The sequence below is a fragment of the Vespa velutina genome, chromosome 20, assembly GCF_912470025.1.
Source record: "Vespa velutina chromosome 20, iVesVel2.1, whole genome shotgun sequence".
In the NCBI taxonomy this organism is placed as follows: Eukaryota; Metazoa; Arthropoda; class Insecta; order Hymenoptera; family Vespidae; genus Vespa; species Vespa velutina.
Genome location: NC_062207.1, coordinates 3,619,559 through 3,638,968, shown reverse-complemented (window position 1 = coordinate 3,638,968; position 19,410 = coordinate 3,619,559). Strand labels below are relative to the sequence as shown.

General features: G+C 32.3%; 2 protein-coding genes across 6 annotated transcripts; one reads left to right on the top strand and one right to left on the bottom strand.

Annotated features, from left to right (window-relative positions):
- The first annotated feature begins 193 nt into the window (after window positions 1-193).
- On the top strand, window positions 194-7,743 carry LOC124956136 (cartilage oligomeric matrix protein). Of its 3 annotated transcripts, none has more exons than XM_047511567.1 (14): window positions 194-453; window positions 942-1,112; window positions 1,223-1,443; window positions 2,201-2,492; window positions 2,576-2,661; window positions 2,856-2,913; window positions 3,608-3,815; window positions 3,892-4,020; window positions 4,210-4,486; window positions 4,609-4,761; window positions 4,840-5,221; window positions 5,402-5,983; window positions 6,073-6,582; window positions 6,672-7,743. In XM_047511567.1, exons 1-14 carry the CDS (start codon window positions 357-359, stop codon window positions 6,797-6,799), a joined length of 3,294 nt encoding a protein of 1,097 aa, XP_047367523.1. In that variant the 5' UTR covers window positions 194-356; the 3' UTR covers window positions 6,800-7,743. The 3 variants fall into 3 exon arrangements, with proteins under 3 accessions (XP_047367523.1, XP_047367522.1, XP_047367520.1); XM_047511566.1 differs by having other exon boundaries at window positions 2,856-2,922; XM_047511564.1 differs by having other exon boundaries at window positions 2,856-2,922; window positions 3,590-3,815.
- On the bottom strand, window positions 7,067-18,993 carry LOC124956137 (C-Maf-inducing protein-like). 3 transcript variants are annotated; one of them, XM_047511568.1, is made up of 11 exons: window positions 18,312-18,993; window positions 17,779-18,245; window positions 17,148-17,427; window positions 15,643-17,024; window positions 11,563-11,745; window positions 10,829-11,427; window positions 10,590-10,685; window positions 10,223-10,475; window positions 9,891-10,148; window positions 9,502-9,802; window positions 7,067-9,403 (listed from the first exon to the last, which is right to left on the bottom strand). In XM_047511568.1, exons 4-11 carry the CDS (start codon window positions 16,915-16,917, stop codon window positions 9,279-9,281), a joined length of 3,090 nt encoding a protein of 1,029 aa, XP_047367524.1. In that variant the 5' UTR covers window positions 16,918-17,024; window positions 17,148-17,427; window positions 17,779-18,245; window positions 18,312-18,993; the 3' UTR covers window positions 7,067-9,278. The 3 variants fall into 3 exon arrangements, with proteins under 3 accessions (XP_047367524.1, XP_047367526.1, XP_047367525.1); XM_047511570.1 differs by having other exon boundaries at window positions 18,071-18,245; XM_047511569.1 differs by lacking the exon at window positions 17,779-18,245.
- Between the last annotated feature and the right edge of the window lie 417 nt (window positions 18,994-19,410).

The following is a 19,410-nucleotide window of genomic DNA, read 5'->3' as shown; positions in this document are numbered from 1 at the left end:
AATATTAAAATAATGACGAGGCGCATAAATAATTGCATTAGTTCTCGAATCTTTTCTATCTAAATATCGATCAAAAATTTCAAAAAAATTTGATCGATGAAAAGATCTATGAAGATCCGATGTCCAAGAAGAGAGATATTCAGGATAGTTGCAGTGGTTCCGTGGGCGACGTATAAAACGATCGGATCTACGTCTCTAAGCTTCAGTCTTGGAGATAAATCGAGTTACAAGAGATCGTACACACGAGCGTTGCTTCGTTAATGGTGTAAATCACCTCGGAGAGGAGGTGTCATCCTTTTTCTTTTATATTTTCAACATCGTAGAAAAGAAAAAAGGAAGAAGAAAATTTTCGAAAGATGAATTTGTCAAGGATTAATATATTCTTATCAACGTTTATCTGCATTTCAACGATCATCTTCGTTTATTCGAACGCTACTTTGACAGAAGATAAAGGTAAGTAATTAATATCGATTAATAAGATTGAAAGATCAGTGTCTAGTCGTAATAGTTATTTTTATCTCACAAGTTATCATGATATTCGTCTTAATACAAATTTCAAATGGTTCGTTCAAGTATAACACATACAATTTCATACTTATTAAGAATGAATATTAAATTGGTCTTAGTAACCATATCGAAACGATTTTATATCTAATTTTTCACTCATTTAGATGTTGTTTCTCTGAACATAGAAACGACAATTATCCTTTTATTCAATATTTGTAAAATAAATAACTAAGAAATATTTTATTTATTTATTTCAAATTTCTTTTCAAATATATACAATTATATATTATATATAGGTGTATGTGTGTGTGTATATATATATATATATATTTGCCACAGCGATCACAATTTTTTCATAGTAATTTAGAAATATTCAGTAAATAAGCATAATGTAAATTATGACAAATTTGTTTTAATGTTCTATTTTTCTCAAGAACTAACGACGAGTTTACGAGAATCTTTACACGACGAAGATTTCATAATAGTTGTCAATGACATTAGAACGAGAAAGAAACCTAATACAGAAGCAGAACCCTTGTTAGCTGTGAAATATGGTGAATCTAATAGAAAAACAGTTCTAATGCTCGATAGACGTACTAATCGAGGTAAGTATATTTATAAAATATACTTATAATATTATTTAATATAAGTATTAATTTGAAAAAAAAAGAAAAGAAAAGGAAAAAGAAATACTAATGTTAAATCTTTATTATAGTTATTTTAGAAAATCTTCATTCTAATGGACGACGTACAACTAAACACATAGTTGTCGATAATTTAACTTCATCGTTAAAAAATTTGATCATTTATGTGCATCAAAAGCAATCAGAATCTCGAATCGATGTTTATATCGATTGTATGTATCAAGGATCTATAGATCTGAAGAAAAGTTTTCGAGAACTTGCAGATGAAGAAGAATTTTTATACATAGAAGTGGTATGACACGCACATATATATATAATTTATATACACACGCACATAGATATGTATGTAGGGTGAATCATTACGTTCACTGTTAATTTTAAAACATACAAATCTTAATATATTTGCATTGGAAATTTAATATATATATATATATATATATATATATATATACATATATATCTTTTGAATTTCCTGTTAATAAAAGTATGACGTTTCACAAATAAAAAAAAAGAAAAAGAAAAAAAACAAAGTGGACACGAAACTATATCTTTCAATTTAGAGAAACGATCGATATATCATTGAAAACATTACAAACCTTTCTATATAACAATTTTTTAAATGGTTGAATGGCTTACCTTGTATACATACATATGTATGTGTGTGTGTGTATAGCCTACAACTCCTAGAAACGAATTTGTAGATTTGTACGTGTGTATGGCAGATAAGAAAAGAGGAGGAAAGTAGTTTCTAAGTTTCTTCCTTTTCGATGACGTTCGCGACGATCACACTGTGATCGGCAGTACAAGTCCGTGGGACGACTCGTTTCTAAATATGGCCATCGAGAATCGAGTCGTTCGCTTTTATTACGTAGTTGTTGTTGTATAGTAGCAAACCAATCTAACTCTCTTCTACCAAACCTAAGCAAATTCTCTCGTTCTCTTTCTCTCTCTCTCTCTCTCTCTCTCTCTCTTGCTCTCCCTCAATACTAATCATTGAGATATTTCGAATGAATTATTTATCATCCGTATTTATTTTTCTGTTCTAAAAGTTTCGAGAAAACAAATGTAAGATCAAAATTCATCGAGAATTGACCATCGACGAGATCTTGAAAGGTGAACAATGTTCGAGGTCATTTGACAAATTCGAACGCACCTATAATTTTCTCGACAATAATTTCCCTTTCGAATTCGATTCGACTCAGTCGAGTAAAACTAATGATCGATCTAAAAGAGGCCCTTACGATTTTAATCATTCTAATCTATCCTTCGAATCGTCCTCGATTGCGCGTAAAAGGACCGTGAGAAGAGGTGACATTGGAATTCAAAGTTTAGATGAGAAAAGTGAGTACACTTTGTTTTTTTTTTTCGAGGGATAGGAGTGATTTTTTTATCATACTTTTGTCGTTGTTATCGTTGCTTTTCAGTTTGTCTTACGGATGGTCAATTGACAAAAACTTTGAACGAACTTATTCAAGCTACAAAGAAAATTTGGAGCGAACTCGAAATGAACGTAAGTCTATTAAAATGAGATTAAAGATCACAGATAGTTTAAATAAATCAATGAATTGAAGGAAATAATAATGATCGATATTAACTAATATTAATAGTTAGTGTATGATATATATATATATATATATGTAAGAATTAATAAGATAATAATTAATATGAATTAATATATTTTTTTCTTTTCTTAATGATTTTTAGAGAAGGGAAACACACGAGTTAAGAATACTAATGGAAAATTGCGTCGCTTGTCGTCAAGGTATGGTCGGTGAGTGAAGTGCATAACAGCATAACACACGTGATGTAAAATTATTCTTTTTTCGAGAATAGTTCAAAGAGATCAAAATGTAGGCGATATTGTATATAATAATAATAATAATAATAATAATAATAATAATATTAATAATATACATATATATATATATATATACATATATACATATTAAATCGACAGAACAAAAAGAGATAAAAAATTAACAAAGCTTTTTCGAATCTTATTTCACACTTTCTAAACGCTTTTATAAAAGAGATAAAAAAGAAATGAAAAAATAGATATATTTTAAGATAAAAGATCGAACGTTTCTGTATCTTAAAAAAGTCAATACCAATTTGATGAATAAACATTATTGATACGATCCGTTTCTTTTGATTTCAAGTGTTTCTAAAACTATAGTTAATTATTTTCATAAATAATATCTCAACGTAAGAAACAATAATTTGCTTTTGTTGTCTTGGATATAATAATTTGTTTCTTTTATTTTCCTTGTTTTTTCTTTTTTTTTTTTCTTTTTTTTTTCTTTTTGGTGAAAATAATTCATAAAGAAATGCTTGATTATCAGTATTATACTTAGGAATAGTATCACTTTGGGATTTGAGTGTAAATAGTTTGACGATTTATATAATCGACAAGTTATTAAGCATTTTTCTCTCCTGAGCGGTGATGGTTCCTCCAGTATCAACAACACCACGACCAGTATCCTGTAACTACGAATCGCCATGTTATCCTGGAGCTCATTGTCAGGATTCAGCGAGAGGACCAATTTGTGGTACTTGTCCAAGAGGTATGACCGGCGATGGTCGTAATTGTTTGAAGATAACAACATGTTTAGACAATCCGTGTTTCCCTGGCGTACGTTGCGAGGACCATCATCATGGTTATAGGTAACGATGGTAGATGATTAAGATCCAAGATCTATGCGTCTGCAATCGAATCATCGATTCATTTTCCTTGATTTAGATGTGGCAAATGTCCAACGGGATATCATGGTAATGGTGAACGATGTGAACGTAGAAGAAACGTTTGTGATTCTCGACCATGTTATACAGAAGTTGAATGTATTACTACTAATTATCCACCATTTTTTAGGTAAACGGACCTATCTATTAATCAATTTATGTTTGCTAATTTCAAGTTAATTTTTCTTAGAGTCATCAAAATATTGGCTTATACTAAGAATTGTATAAATTGAATAAATGATTTCTCTCGTTAATAAAGTTAATATACTTTCTGATCTAATAATTATCTCTGATTCTAATAACGTGTTAATAATTTTAGATGTGGAAGTTGTCCCGCTGGTTTTACAGGAAACGGTACATCTTGCCAAGACATAAACGAATGTGAGATAGCACGTCCTTGCTTTCCCGGAGTACGATGTATCAATCTTCGACCTGGATTCAGATGTGAATCCTGTCCTCCAGGATACACAGGTTCGACGTTTGAAGGCGTTGGCATTGAAATGATTAGGAACCGAAAGCAAATCTGTCGTGATTTAAACGAATGTGAGATCAATAATGGTGGCTGTGATTTGCATTCCGAGTGTATCAATACGGAAGTACGTAGAAAACATTTATATATCATTGATACATAATAATATATTTCTATTATATAATATTTCCCAATCGATTGATTTTGATCTCAAATTCTTCTAATCATCATCGAAACGTTACCTCACAGGGTTCCTACAGATGTGGACCATGTAGGAATGGTTTTGTTGGTAACGAGACAACAGGATGTCGACCTAGTCAAGAACTTTGTCCGGATATGTCAACCATTTGTGATCAGAACGCCTATTGCGTTTGCATAAGCCTGAACGATTACATGTGTCGGGTAATTAAATAGTTGCATTTAAAAAATTCCAACAAAGAAGCAATTAAAAAGAAAGAAAAAAACAAAACTCAATTTTAGTGCAGAGTTGGTTGGGCTGGAAATGGAAACAATTGTGGCCTGGACGCGGACAGCGACGGTGTCCCAGATAAAAATCTAAACTGTCACGAACATTCCTGTAGAATGGACAATTGTCCGACAGTACCGAACAGTGGTCAAGAAGATGCCGATGGCGATGGTATAGGTGATGCTTGCGACGAGGATGCTGACAACGATGGTATATTAAATTCTTCAGACAATTGTCCTTCGGTACATAATCCCGGCCAGGAAGATAATGATCGTGACGGATTCGACGGAGTTGGTGATCTATGCGATAATTGCCCTATGGTTAACAATCCACGTCAATGGGACACCGATGGTGATGGTTTTGGTGATGCCTGTGACGATGATATCGACAACGATGGTATAAATTTTTCTCTCTGAATTAAACAGTTCATTCGAATCGTCTTCAATACGTCTATTTTCAATTATTAGACGTATTAAATATGATCTCTCATATTTAAATATAATCGTTCGATGAAAACAACATTGCGATCAATTTGTTTGCCTCGGACTCTAAATAATATCTCTATCTCTTTCTTAGAAATTTTAAATCATCTAGACAATTGTCCAAAAATACGAAACAGAGATCAAATCGATACCGACAATGACGGAGTAGGCGATGCCTGTGACAATTGTCCCTATATGCCGAATCCTGATCAAAAGGATCACGATGGCGACAACGTCGGTGATTTGTGTGATAACGACAACGATCGTGACTTGGATGGTGTACAAGACGATCGTGACAATTGTCCAAACGTTGCTAATCCTGGCCAAGGCGATATCGATCGCGATAGAATCGGTGATGCTTGTGACGACGATATCGACGGGGATGGCGTTCCGAATCGTCGAGATAATTGTCCATTCGTTTATAATCCTTATCAGGAAGACGTTAATAAAGATGGCGTCGGTGATCTTTGCTGGAACGATTATGACAATGATACCGTCATCAATTACCTCGACAATTGTCCGAACAATAGTCAGATATGGACTACTGATTTTCGCAAGTACGTCACGATTAATCTAGATCCAACGGGTGATTCACAAGAGGATCCATCTTGGATAATACGACATAATGGTGCGGAGATACAACAGATGCTTAACAGCGATCCCGGATTTGCCATAGGTGAATTTTAATATATTTAATATAAATCTTCGTTCTAATTGATTTCATATTTTTTTTATTTCTCAATCTTTACTTACTTATTTTTTAAGGACCTGACGTTTTTGCTGGAGTAGACTTCGAAGGAACATTTTATATCGACGACGACAACGACGACGATTTCGTTGGCTTTGTCTTCTCCTGTCAAAGCAATCGTAGATTTTATGTCGTAACATGGAAAAAAGCTGATCAACCTTATTGGGAAACTACACCTTTCCGTGCTATCGGTGACTCTGGTATCTTACTTAGGCTCGTTGACTCTGAGACTGGGCCTGGAGTAATACTTAGAAATAGCCTTTGGCATAATCAAGATGTACCTAATCAAATGAAAATATTATGGAGAGAACCAAGCAAATATGGTTGGATACAAAGAGTTCCATACAGGTGGCACCTGTTACACAGACCTCACGTCGGTTTGATCAGATTCTGGCTTCATCAGGGTAACAAACTAATCACTGATTCAGGAAATATTTATGATTCCACTTTGCAAGGTGGTAGACTCGGCGTTTATTGCTTCTCACAGGAAAGAATCACTTGGTCTGACTTGCTCTATACCTGCAAAGGTATAACTCTATCCATAATATATTAATAATTTTAACGAAATTTTAAACATTCTTATTATAACGATTGTTCTTCGTTATTCTTCTTTTAGATTCTGTCCCTCAAGAAGTATGGAACGATTTACCAGTCGACTTGAAGAAACAAGTTACGGTAGAGAACGCGAGATTAAAAAACCATCCTGATTCTCATCGTCGAATGAAATATGTCAATATCTTTTAAGGGGAAAAAAGAAAAGAGAAAAGAAATTAAGAAAAGAAGAAGGAAAAAAATCAATTATCCAATAACTTTTGTTACCTACAAACATTTTCGACTACTACAATCTATCCTACCTCCCTCATGTGTGTGTATATATACATATATATACATATATATACATATATATACATATATATATATATATATATATATGTATATATAGATTGAAGCGCAACAAGTCGAAACGATGAAACAAAAAAAAGAAGAAAAAAAAATATAAAAAAGATTCGATTCTTTTTCATGATCGAGGTGTATTAAATTGAAATTTTATTATTTGCCATTAAATCGATGAATTAATAATAATAATCATCATCACGGCACATCCTAATTCGATAATTTCTTATTGAGATTGAAATTGACATAAACAGTCTTCTTACAATGCTTGCTCCCAATGCAGCTTTCTCACAATGCTTTTCGAAACGAAATTACAGAGGTAACCATTGTCGTTCATTAATTAGAAAGATCAACTATAGTATATATTTATATATAGTATTAGAATGATTAAAATAAGAGATTCGTTTGATCGATCGATCGTTCTCGCGTATTATTTTATTTTCTAAGAGAAAGAATAAAAGATTCTTTCGTTCGTTCATTATACCTTTGACGATAATAAATATTGCAAATCCAATAAGATGGACTGATCATTTTGCCATTGGATAACTCGTTTTAATTCAGATTCTAATTAAAAATTTGTCTAAATCATTTGAATAAAAGTTACCAACTTTTTTCTCTTCGACTATTATTAATTCCAATGTATTTTCGTGTCGATACAAGTTCGAATAGGTGCTTATTATTATTATTATAGCATATTACATTACCGATCGATATCAAATCGATCGGTAGTTTAGGTAGATAATTAAGTAATTATTAAATAGATTAGGTAAATGGATACAATTAATAATAATAACAATAATAAATTTGCAGAAAAATTCTCCTAGCTAAAACAATAAATTATTAAAAATCTACGTTTAATCATTAAGGACAAAGATATTAGTCTTTATGCCTTATTACTTAACTATTTACACTAAGAAACAAAGATTACATCTGGTCTCCGAGTTAACGTGTAATTTTAATCAAGTATATTTTTTTCCTCGGAGAAGCATCGAACGTAGTAGCTTATATTATATCATATTACACATATATGTATATATATATATATATATATACACTATATGTATGATTTATGTATGTATGTATCTGTTCGTAAAGTTTTCACATAACTCTGTGGTATATACAACAGAGACGGAGAAAAATTATGCAATCTTATTCTCTTGTTGCGAAGATTATTTACGGCTCAACTCGATTCGACTCTGACTTGACTTGACTTGACTTGGCTTGACTTGACATAACTTCACTTGACTTGACTTCACTCGATTAGAGTAGCATCGTGGCAGTGGTTGCTAAGAACTGGCTGATTAAGGCAGTTGGGCCACCCTTCATGGGAAAGAAGAGTCTCGTTTTTCTAGTTTTTTTTTTTTTTTTTCTTTTCTTTTTAGATCTTTCTCATCAACAATTATTTCTCATTATCATCTTAGACAATTTCCATGATTATTCACAATATCACTCAAAGTATACATTTATTTATTTAATTATTTATTCACGTTTTTGAACGTAGCGATCGACGCTCCTCTAGATTCGCCTGTTAAATTCTTTTCTCTCGCTGGAGAAGTGTCTTTGAATTAGAGGGGAAAAAAAAACGAAAAAAAAATATACATTTTTATATATATATATTATATATATATATGTATATGTATATATATATATATATATATATAAGATAGTTATCCTTGTAGGAAATTTTCCAATTTAAAGACGTAATTTATTTTATTATCGTTTGTTATTATTATTATCATTATTATTATATTACTCGCGGAAGAAGAATTGGAAAGTTTATCACCACACGTTTGTTGTTCTCTCTCTCTCTCTCTCTCTCTCTCTCTCTCTCTCTCTCTCTCTCTCTCTCTCTCTCTCTCTCTCTCTCTCTCTTCTTGGCATTTAATAACATGGAAACGGCAGCTGTGATATGTAAGATTTAAAAGACACAGAGAGAAGTTGACCCCCTTTTTAAATGGCTTCTTTTAACAACAATTATTTCATATTCGTGCGTATGTATTTTTATCTTTGACAAATAAAAGAAGGATCTTCTCCAAGATCGATCTTATCGATCAAGAGAGTATATAACATTATGCGTTAGAGTTTTTACAAAAGGGGAAATACATATGACGAATGAATGCAAAAGTTTGAAATAAGATGATTTCGAGAACGTCGAGAGATAGAGAAAGATAGATAAAGAGAAAAATGCGAATTTTATGGATTAATATCTAAGTGAAAATGAACCTTTTTCTCTATTCGTCGAACTAACGTATTTAACATTTTTTACGATGTTTCTTCATCCTGAACAAACTGATGTCTTTTAATGGTTCCGGCTCGATATAGGTTCTGGTCACCAAGCTTCCGTATAACGAACATCAAATTCTTGCAATGCCGGTAATCTTTTCTTCAATGATTCGAAAGTCTGAGCCGAGAGTTTGGTACTATTCAAATTTAACTTTCTTAAATTTGTCAGGGCTGAAAATGTAAAATAAGAAGAAAACGTTGAAGACAAGATAATGGACAATTTTGTTACTTCACAGTATCGTATACTTTATTATCGTTATAATACTCACAAGCTAAAGTAGAGATGCCTTTATCCGAAACTGGTGTTTCACAGAGATTTAATACTTGCAATTTTTGCAAATGTTCGCTGATCATTTGCAAGCCAGCGTCTCCAAATTGAGTAGCCCAGAGATTTAAATACCTCAACGCTGGTAATTTAATCAACTGTTCGGCACAGGCGGATGTAACAGATGTAAAGGCTAAACTGAGACACTCTAAATTACCTAAAGCACGTCCACCAAGTAGGAGGGCAACGTCGGCGTCTGTTGCCCGTACTGGAAGTGTCAATTTTCTTGGACCACCTTTTTGTTGCTGTTGATTTAAAATAACATTACTTATTATGAGCGAAGAATTGAATTAAAATAAAATTAATAATTATAATAAAATTAATCAATCTTACCAATTCTTGTAAATTCCTTTGTCTCTGGCAGAGTGCAGCGTAACGGGTTTTACCAGAAGGAGTAGATTCGAGGGCATTGACTATCTGAAGCCTAGCTTCTTCGTTTGGCAGTAGACGCCACTCGAGCATAAGGCATAGTGCTTCTTGGGCAGCACCGCATCCTCTGACAGCAAGGAGAATACAATCGTCTTTAGCTTGTTTCATCAACGAGCCGACAAATCTTTTTCTTCGACAACAGCATGCCAGAAGTGTAGTCAGCTGTTGAATATTCTCCGATAAGTACATTTTTTGTAGGAGACAAATAAGAAGACAAGAAAGATTGACCTCTTTACCATTTCGCCAAATAGTTCGCCACGATCAGGACAAGCAGGACTGGATGGTGCAGCTATGTGAAGCCAACCTGGACGCGGTTCTCTGACTGGAAGGAGAACTTGATGAACCGCGCATCTCGAATCCTTAGCCAAACGTCGAATAGCACGAGCAAGAATCGATTTTTGTACTTCTTTAACGGTAAGAGCTTCTTCAGGAAATGGTACTGGTTGTAACAAACCAGCTAAACCTGGTCTCCAGTCGGCATATTCTGATCTACACGTGTAAAGTGTCGTATATATATATATATATATATATATATATATTATATCAGTAGGAATCAAACCTTAAGAGAGAAACAGTCTTTTCATTGAAAAATCATCAACTTACGCAACATTTAAAACTAAAAGGTAACAATCAAGAGGTGGTAATGTCGATGGTTTATCCTCGCCTCCATTTGAACCACCACAATTGCCATCTTCGAATCTGAAAAAAGAAAATCTTACGCTCGTATAACGTATATTTCAATAATACGTGCAACATAATATTCCATAAATTTAAAACGTGTACAATGTCAAGAATATCGCTGTATAAAACTTTTCCAAAAGAAGTAAATTAGAATAACGAACCTATGAAATATAGCTGCAACACAGACTGAGACCAAGTTTGGTAATACTCTTGGATGAGGACAATCACTTCCAGGTCCATGAACGGAAGCAATATATTCCCTGATCGCTCTTTCACCATCGTTACCCTCGTTACTATCGTATAGAGCGGCAACAAAAACTTGCAAGAGTTTTCTCATATCAGGAGACTTGCCAAAATCAACGGTATGTTTGAGGCACCTGGTGATAGCCGGAGCAAGGTACTTTACTAAACGAAATTTAGGATGTTGTCGAACTAATCTAGCTAATACACGAGCTAATGCAGCAGGTGGAGCAGCTTTTTCGAGGAGTGGCGCAGCAACTGGCAAAATGAACAGAGCCCAACTTCCTTCCTCTTCTTTTGTCACTTCTATTTTCTCTTTTTCCTCATCATCTTGCTCTATCAATGATTTAGAACCCCAAGGTGCCTCTAATAATTTTGCTACGGCTTCCATGGCTGCACAAGCTACTCTTTCATCCTGAAGCGGCGTAGACAATGCGAATTCTACCATTAAACGTAATTCACGTAGGACAACGTTTTTTGTGCTCACTGATGCTTTGTGTTTAAATTGGAAGAGACTTTTCTGGAAAAAAAAAGAAAAAAAAAAAAGAAGAAACAAAGCAAAGAAACAGAAAATAAGTATTATATCGATTAACATTAATATATATTATATTATTCCAAGTATAATATTTTTTTCCTTTTTCATTATATACCTTACCTTCCAATTTATAGAATGATACCACTGGTCCCTCGTATAAGAATCATTTGCTTGCAATAACAATGAGCCATTACCTAAATATATTCTTAAGCAACTTTTATACGTTGTACCCAATCTACCGACGGCGTACTTTTCAACATAAAAACTGCTATATGGAATTGGTTGTTGTAAGAAACCAGTAGCCTGTAAAATGAAACAAAGACAGAAGCTTTATCATCTACAATCTAATTTTAATTTGAATATATGTCAACATCAAAATATTAAGTCACGAATAAATTTTCTTCGTGAAACAAAAAAAAAAATAAAAAAAAAAAAAAGAAGAAGGAAAGAAAAAAAGAAATAATAAAGTAGGATCGATAGTCAATGCGGACAGGAAGTAGAAAGATCTATGGCGATATATCATTCCGGATGTTATTACGTCAGAATGACGTCAATAAGTCGAATTACATCGAGCAGAGTTTTGCAAAAACTCTTGAAGAAGTTCTATAAGGAAGAAAAAACGACTTAAGAAATGAGACTTTTAATATTCCAAAATGAAATTTTTAATATTCGCATATGCATGCGATTTAGAAATAAATTCATTAATTATATTTGCGATCCATTATTAATCCAATATAATCTCTCCCTCTCTCCCCCCTCCATGTTGTATTTTTCATAAAAAAAAAAAAAGAGAAAACAAATAAATAAATACAAAAGAATTTTTCGAGACTTTTGGCCCACTCTGTAGAAGAATTGAAAAGGGCATGAGCCTGCGCGGAAGAACGGATGACGTCAGTAGGACAAAACTAGGACGAGGGTTGAACGACTGTCGAAGGGAGCTGCTGCTAACTCAAATCTGGGACACTGCATCCCCTGAATGAACTCAGGTATGCCACCAACACTAACACCAATACCACCACCACAACTAGTGACGTCGATCATCCTGTATATCTTTACATACATATGACCCACATACATATCCCATGTATCTAGATAATTTTTCCAGTTACAAAAGACTTCGAAGCTAAACGAGTGAATGAAACAATTTACAAAAACAAAAAATTATTTCTTATCATTGTAATTTTTAATAATTATTATAATATCTTTGTACAAGATATTATATTAGAATTATTGTTTATCGATTATAGAATTATATCATATATTGCTTATATAAAAATTTATATATCATAATTATTCATACTAGGGCAAAAATAGTATATTACATATCAAACTGATAATATATTCGTTTATAGGAACATATTTCAATTAATTATATTACTTACGAGAAATAAATGGATGAAGATTATATACAATTTTTTTCTCGTACAAAGAGATCTTTAAAAAAAAAAAAAGAAGAAAAAAGGAAAAAAGAAAAAAAGGAAAAAGAAAATAGAAAAGATAGAAATAAAAAAAAAAAAAAAGAAAAAGAAAAGAAATATGTGAATACGTTTCTATGTTATTATGAAAAGACCAAGCAAAAGTGTTCTTTGGAATGTATGTAATACGCAACAGGTATTTTCAACATGTTATATTCAAGCTATAATTCAAATTACAAAGGTGATTACGATCGCAAACGTGGCTATCTTCGTTATCGAAAAGTTATTATCCTCATTCTCCAAGAAAAATAGACAGAGACAGAGTGAGAAAGAGATATATATAATAGAATGACGTTAAAAGAGAGAAGTTTGACTCGACGTTCCTTTATCATGAATCATTCGAACGAACGTTCTTATCAAATTATGTTACCAGATGTCTTCTAGTAAAGTTCAATAAAAAATGCAGAAAATACAAAAAAGAAAGAAAGAAATAAAAAAGATATATCAATTTCACGATTGTTAAGGCTGATAAAAATATTCACACTTGTTACTTCTAATAATGTATGAAGGAAAATTATAAAGATGAACAAATACTGCTAAGGAAATTTTTAAAGAATGGATTATAAAAAATGAGCTTGTGTGGCAGGTATGATATACGTTCAGTTTACTTAAACTGTTTAAAATAGAATCTAAAATGACAATTGGAATATATATACATATATATCGTGTGTCTTTTAATATAATTCGATACATGGAATATATAATGAATTATAGTTTATAGACATATGTATATATATATATATATATATATATACATACATATAAATAATAAAACAAAGAATATGATTATTTTATTATCTAAAATAAAAATCAAAAGAAAAGAATTATTTCTTTCTTTTCTTTTCTAGAAAAAAAAGAAAAAGAGAAAAAAACCAAAAAAAAAACAGAAATGATGAGATCATGCCAGAGAAAAAACTGAATGATGATTTCGCGTCATCCAATCGAATTAATTTCGCAGCTGTATCCACAATTATCGAATTTCGAGTAATCATGATATTGGAATTTAATATATCCAATCCTAAGCAATCCTCCTTACAATTAGTTTATTCTATTTTCAAATGCTTTTTTTTTCCTCTAAAAATGTTGAAGTTATAAAGTAGCTTAAAACAAGGGAAAATGAAAGATAAAAATTATTAAAAGGAAATAACTAATCTCAATAGTTATATGAATGAGCATAATTTTCAATGATGTGTTATAAATCTAATTTTGTAGACATATATGATTCTTGCTATAAATAAAACATTACATTTATCTAAATAATTAATATACTTCGTAAAGTATATTATTATCTCTGATGAAAGAGAGAGAGGAGAACACAAGTATAAATCACATTTAAATAATACACATAATTTTGAATAATGTGTTACAAAGTTCATCTCTTTTGTATTTTATATAAGATCGATATACCTAGAAAGGATAATATTTTTAAATAATAAATAACACTAATTTCTCTATAAAATTTAATAAAAGCTTCAAATCTTTTTTATCCTCTCTCAACGAGAAATTATTCAAATTTAAATATCTCGATTCGCACGTGCTATAATTTAACATAGTAAATAAATAATTAAGCATAAGGCAAAATACATTTAAAGTGTAAGATATAGAAAGGTAAACATAAAACAAATTACTAAATACTAATTAATAACTTAAATATATACATATATATTTAAGTTATTAATTATAATTATACGTTTAAATTGATTACTTCTAATTAATTACTTCTAAAAGAAAGATAAAAAGAAATCGTAAAAGGCTGCAACGTATAATATTTTAGGCATGCAATTGGACTTGTTGTTAAACAAAAATTAGACTAAAAAACTCGATAAAGAGCGAGATTGACTTGGAATCATTTAGAAATTTTTAGGCCATCCCATATAAAAGTACTTCGAGAGAAAGAGAGAAAGGGAGAGTGTGAATAGACAGAAGGAATGGTTAGAACCCACGGTCAATTTTGACGTCATGGTACACGCATTCGTCGCGCGCAAATTACACGCGACAATACACGCGTGTCGACACAACACTTACAATTAGATAGAAAGAGAGAAAAAAAAGAGAGGGAGAGAGAGAAAGAGAGAGGAAGAGAATTTCTTGTACACTGTAAAGGACAGCTACACGTGCACAAATGTGGTCATACGATGTGATAAAAGAATCTTCGTTTCTTTTTTTTTTTATCTTTGCAAATGGCATATCTTCCCGCTACAAAAACGTGCCCCTTTTTCTCTCTCTCTTTTCCCTTCATTTTCTCTTTTGTACATTCTCATATTTATATAATATATATTTAAATAATTTTCTATTTATAATAAATGATACTGTGAATTAAACCGTTCGATTAAGTAATATTATAAGAATTCACATTTATAACAAACTTTTCCTTCGATTCTTCGTAATCTTAAGAGATAATGAATTTTTTTAAGGAAACTTCTCGACGAATGTGTTACGAAAAAATAAATATATCATTTATTTATAATATTATTTTATTAATAATAAGATTATTAAAAAAAAAAATATATATATATATATATAAAATAAGCACATTAATAAATGTAAAATATAAAATAAATATATAAAATAAATCAAGTTGATCGTGAAATCGAATCGATAAAAGGAGAAATTCTGATATAACAATAGTTCGTTTATTTAATTCGTTGAAATCTTATCAATAGATATTAGATAAAGGAATAATGGTAAGATTATAAAAGAGGAATATAAAATAATAAAAACTCACCGTTTTCGAGGATAAGCAATCGTCGTTCAAATAAATATGATGAGTTTCCCAACGTCGTAAAAATTTAATGAACATGATCTTCCTGACGAGTGTACGATCGTCATGATCGAAATAATAAACTTGAACGTCTCCCTCTTCCAAAAGTTTAAATCTAGGACCGTATCCGGCTAAAGGTTCAGGAGTACCGATGGTATAAATGTCTTCTAAAAGTCTTTCTAAAATATTACAAGAACGAGCAGCAGGTACTTTGGGTGGAGTTAAACTAATAGTAACTGGACATGAATTGATTATAGAATCAACCTCCATAGAATTATCGTCGAGCATGGAATAACAAGCGCTTAAAGAATTATCGTCGAAGGGATCTCTGGTATTATCGCTGGTAGCCGATTCGCAACTGGACGATCTCGTCGTGGGAACACAAAGTCCGGTTGAAAGCTGTGGCGAACTTGTACTGGTTGTTTCTTGTCTGATTGTACAACCATTAACAGAAAGAAATTCGTAATAAGGAACGGTACTCGACGATGTTAAAACAACTTTCGATGCAGCAGCGGGACTGGAAGGTAACGAGGAAGCTTCTTCGGTTTCAGCGTTATCCTCTTCCTCGTAATCGTCATCTTCCTCTTCCTCCTCTTCGCTAGCATCGAATCCATTTTCAATAGAAAGTAAATCATCGCTCGTAGAACGATTGGTCACGTTTATCGGAGAGAGAAGGGATACTCTGGAAGAAGCACCTTCGGCGGCACCATCTTCTTCTTCGGTTTCGGTCTTTCCATCGTCCGTAGAAGAAAATCTAGTCGTTAAAGGATCGTTTCTCGTTTCGACAGCACCCGGTGATAAGGATGACGACGAGGACGTTGACCTTGATGTTGACGATGATAATTCGGTATTATTTGTAATATTATTGGCGGTTAAATTGCCATTGCCAGATGACGGTGACGAACAATTAGCTGAAGAGTTATCCTTGAGAACGTCGATACCATTTAAATGTACGGTTACATCGGTAGGCGAGGTCAATGAATCTCTTGGTTCAGGTGACAAAGGATCAACGTCCAAATAATCGATCCTAATCCCTGGTAACGTGTCGGTACTACTACCTTCCGATACCGAAGCCTCTTGATCGATGTATCTGATCGACGATGATCCAGATCCTTCACTGGTTGCTTCCGAACCTCTTCTCTTCGGCGATTCTTTATTTTTCTTTGTTTTTGAATTTAAAGCCGACGTGGAATTTATCCCGCGAGATGTTCTCGTGAATGGACTCTGAAAGCCAAACATTTCTTCTTCCTTTTTTCTTCTTCTTCTTCTTCTTCTTCGATTCTCTATCCCTTCACTTCCTTCCTTTCTTTCTTTCTTTCTTTCAGCGTTCCTCCAAATTCTTAAGACTTTTTCAGAAGAATATATGTATATATATATATATATATGTATATATATGTATATATATATATATATATATATATTTCTAGAATATTCCAAAATAGCGAGGAAATATCATTTTTCAAACATACCGGAAGTAGAATTTTTGTCGAACGCGTTGAAACCAATCCCGACACATTTCGCTTCTTGATAACTGATAATGCCTTCTCTCTTTTTTATTACATCAGGTATATATCAAAAAGAGATAGGGAAGTAGCCAAAAGTAAAAGAGACTGATGGACCAAGTAATACGATAAGATAGAAAAGAGATCGACTTAAATGTCTTGAATATCTTGCAAATGTTCACAATCAAAATCACTACTTCCTCTTCATTTTTTCTTCTTATTCTTCTTAAAAAGATTAAGAAAAATCCTGAAAAGAAAAGAGAAATAAGAATATTATTAGGAAGAAATTAGTCAAACAAACAAATTCGACTTAGGAATACGTATGAAAAATATGTGTGTATGTGTGTATGTTTCGCTTAAAAAAGGCGTCGCGGCGCTCGACAACAAATATCGATTATATCGCAAGAGTCGCTCCCTCTTGTTGACTTATTATTTGCTTTTACTTGCTTTTTTGCTTATCTTTTTGTTTTTATTTTTTTCTTATTTTTTTCTTTTTATTATTTTAATTTTATTTCTCTCTTTAAAATTATCAATCAATCAATCAATCAATCAGTCAATCAATAAAAAAGCACGCGGATAAAATGGAAGAAAAATTAACATAAACGATGACAAAAAATTGCTTTCTTTTTTTCTTCCTTTCTTCTTTTCTTCTAGTATTAAATCTTCCTCGAGTTGGACCTTCTTCGAAAGGACGACGAACTCTCGACGACGTTGAACTCGACAATGGCGAACTCGACGAGAGTGTGACGAGCAGGCGCTCTCCTTTCTTACCCCCTCCCCTTTCTTTTAATATTAATATATATATACACCTTGATATATTATATGTACGTATATTACTAATGCGATCACAAACACATACCACACATACACACGCACACACACGCACGCACACAAAAGGAACGACCTTTCTTCTTCTCTAGAAAATAATCTTTGCTTCCGGTTGTAATATCTGCCCATTAATTCTTTTATTTTATCTTTTTTATTGTTTTTATTTTTTTATTTTATTTTCTTTTTTTGTTTTTTTTTTTTTTTTTTTTTTTTTTTTTTTTTATACAGCAGAAATATCTGAAATCGTTTAACAATTATTTTTTCTTCTTTTTTTTCTTCTATTTTGTTCTTTTTTAATCTTACTCTTCTTCTTCTTCTTCTTCTTCCCCTTATATTTTTTAATGATTTTATTAAACAAAGCAAACGACAAAGTAGTAGTAGTTACTACGTTTTTCTCAGCTCGTTTTTCTTATTCCACGCTCTCTCCTCGATCGATCGCTACTGCGAACTCTCTCGTGTTATTACGTCAAACGTGGCCGTCGCAAGCGGCTATTGAAACGAACGAGTGTATGTATTTATAAGCAAGAGTCTAACGCACGTTCCGAGCGTTTTCTTTGACGTCTAGAAGACGACTACTCTAAGAATAAGAAAACGAGAGAGAGAGAGAGAGAGAGAAAGAGAGGGAGAGAGATACTAATAAGAAAATATAAGATGTGAATCTGTCTATCTCTCTTTCTCTCTTTCCCTCTCTCTCTCAATCTCAATAAATATAATAACTAAACAAAAGGCTCTCTCATATACACTGTGTTGTTTACCAGTTACTAATCAAGTAATTCACGATACACATATCTTTTTCATTATTATCAATCACAGATTTACACTGTCCATGTCTTTTTCAAATTATAAGTAAAAGAGACATGTTTTACATTTGACGAATAAATAAGAAAAAATTTTCTAACGAGTACATGAATAAAATAAAAACTGACTAACTCATTCTCTATAAATATTTTCGATATTATTGATTTAAAAAATATAATAATAATAATAATAATAATAATAATAATACTACACGTTTGATTTTTAATATTCAATCTGTTTGCTTTTTTAACTCCATGTGATTTTTCTTTTTTTTATTTATTTATTTATTTAAGTCTAATGATAGTAAGAAAATATAATTAAAAATAGAGAAGTAAAAAATATATAGAATTATGTTGAATTTAATGAAATCACACACTTTCGTAAACGTCTTTCTCTCTCTCTCTCTCTCTCTCTCTCTCTCTCTCTCTCTCTCTCTCTCTCTCTCTCTCTCTCTCTCCGTCGGAATGATCTATCCGCGAACGACGCGTCTACACCGGCGCTGTGACGCGACTGCGAACTGCTAACCTCGCACGCGCGATAATGACTGCGCTGCTCAAGCGTCTAGCTTAGAGAGAGAGAGAGAGAGAGAGAGAGAGAGAGAGAG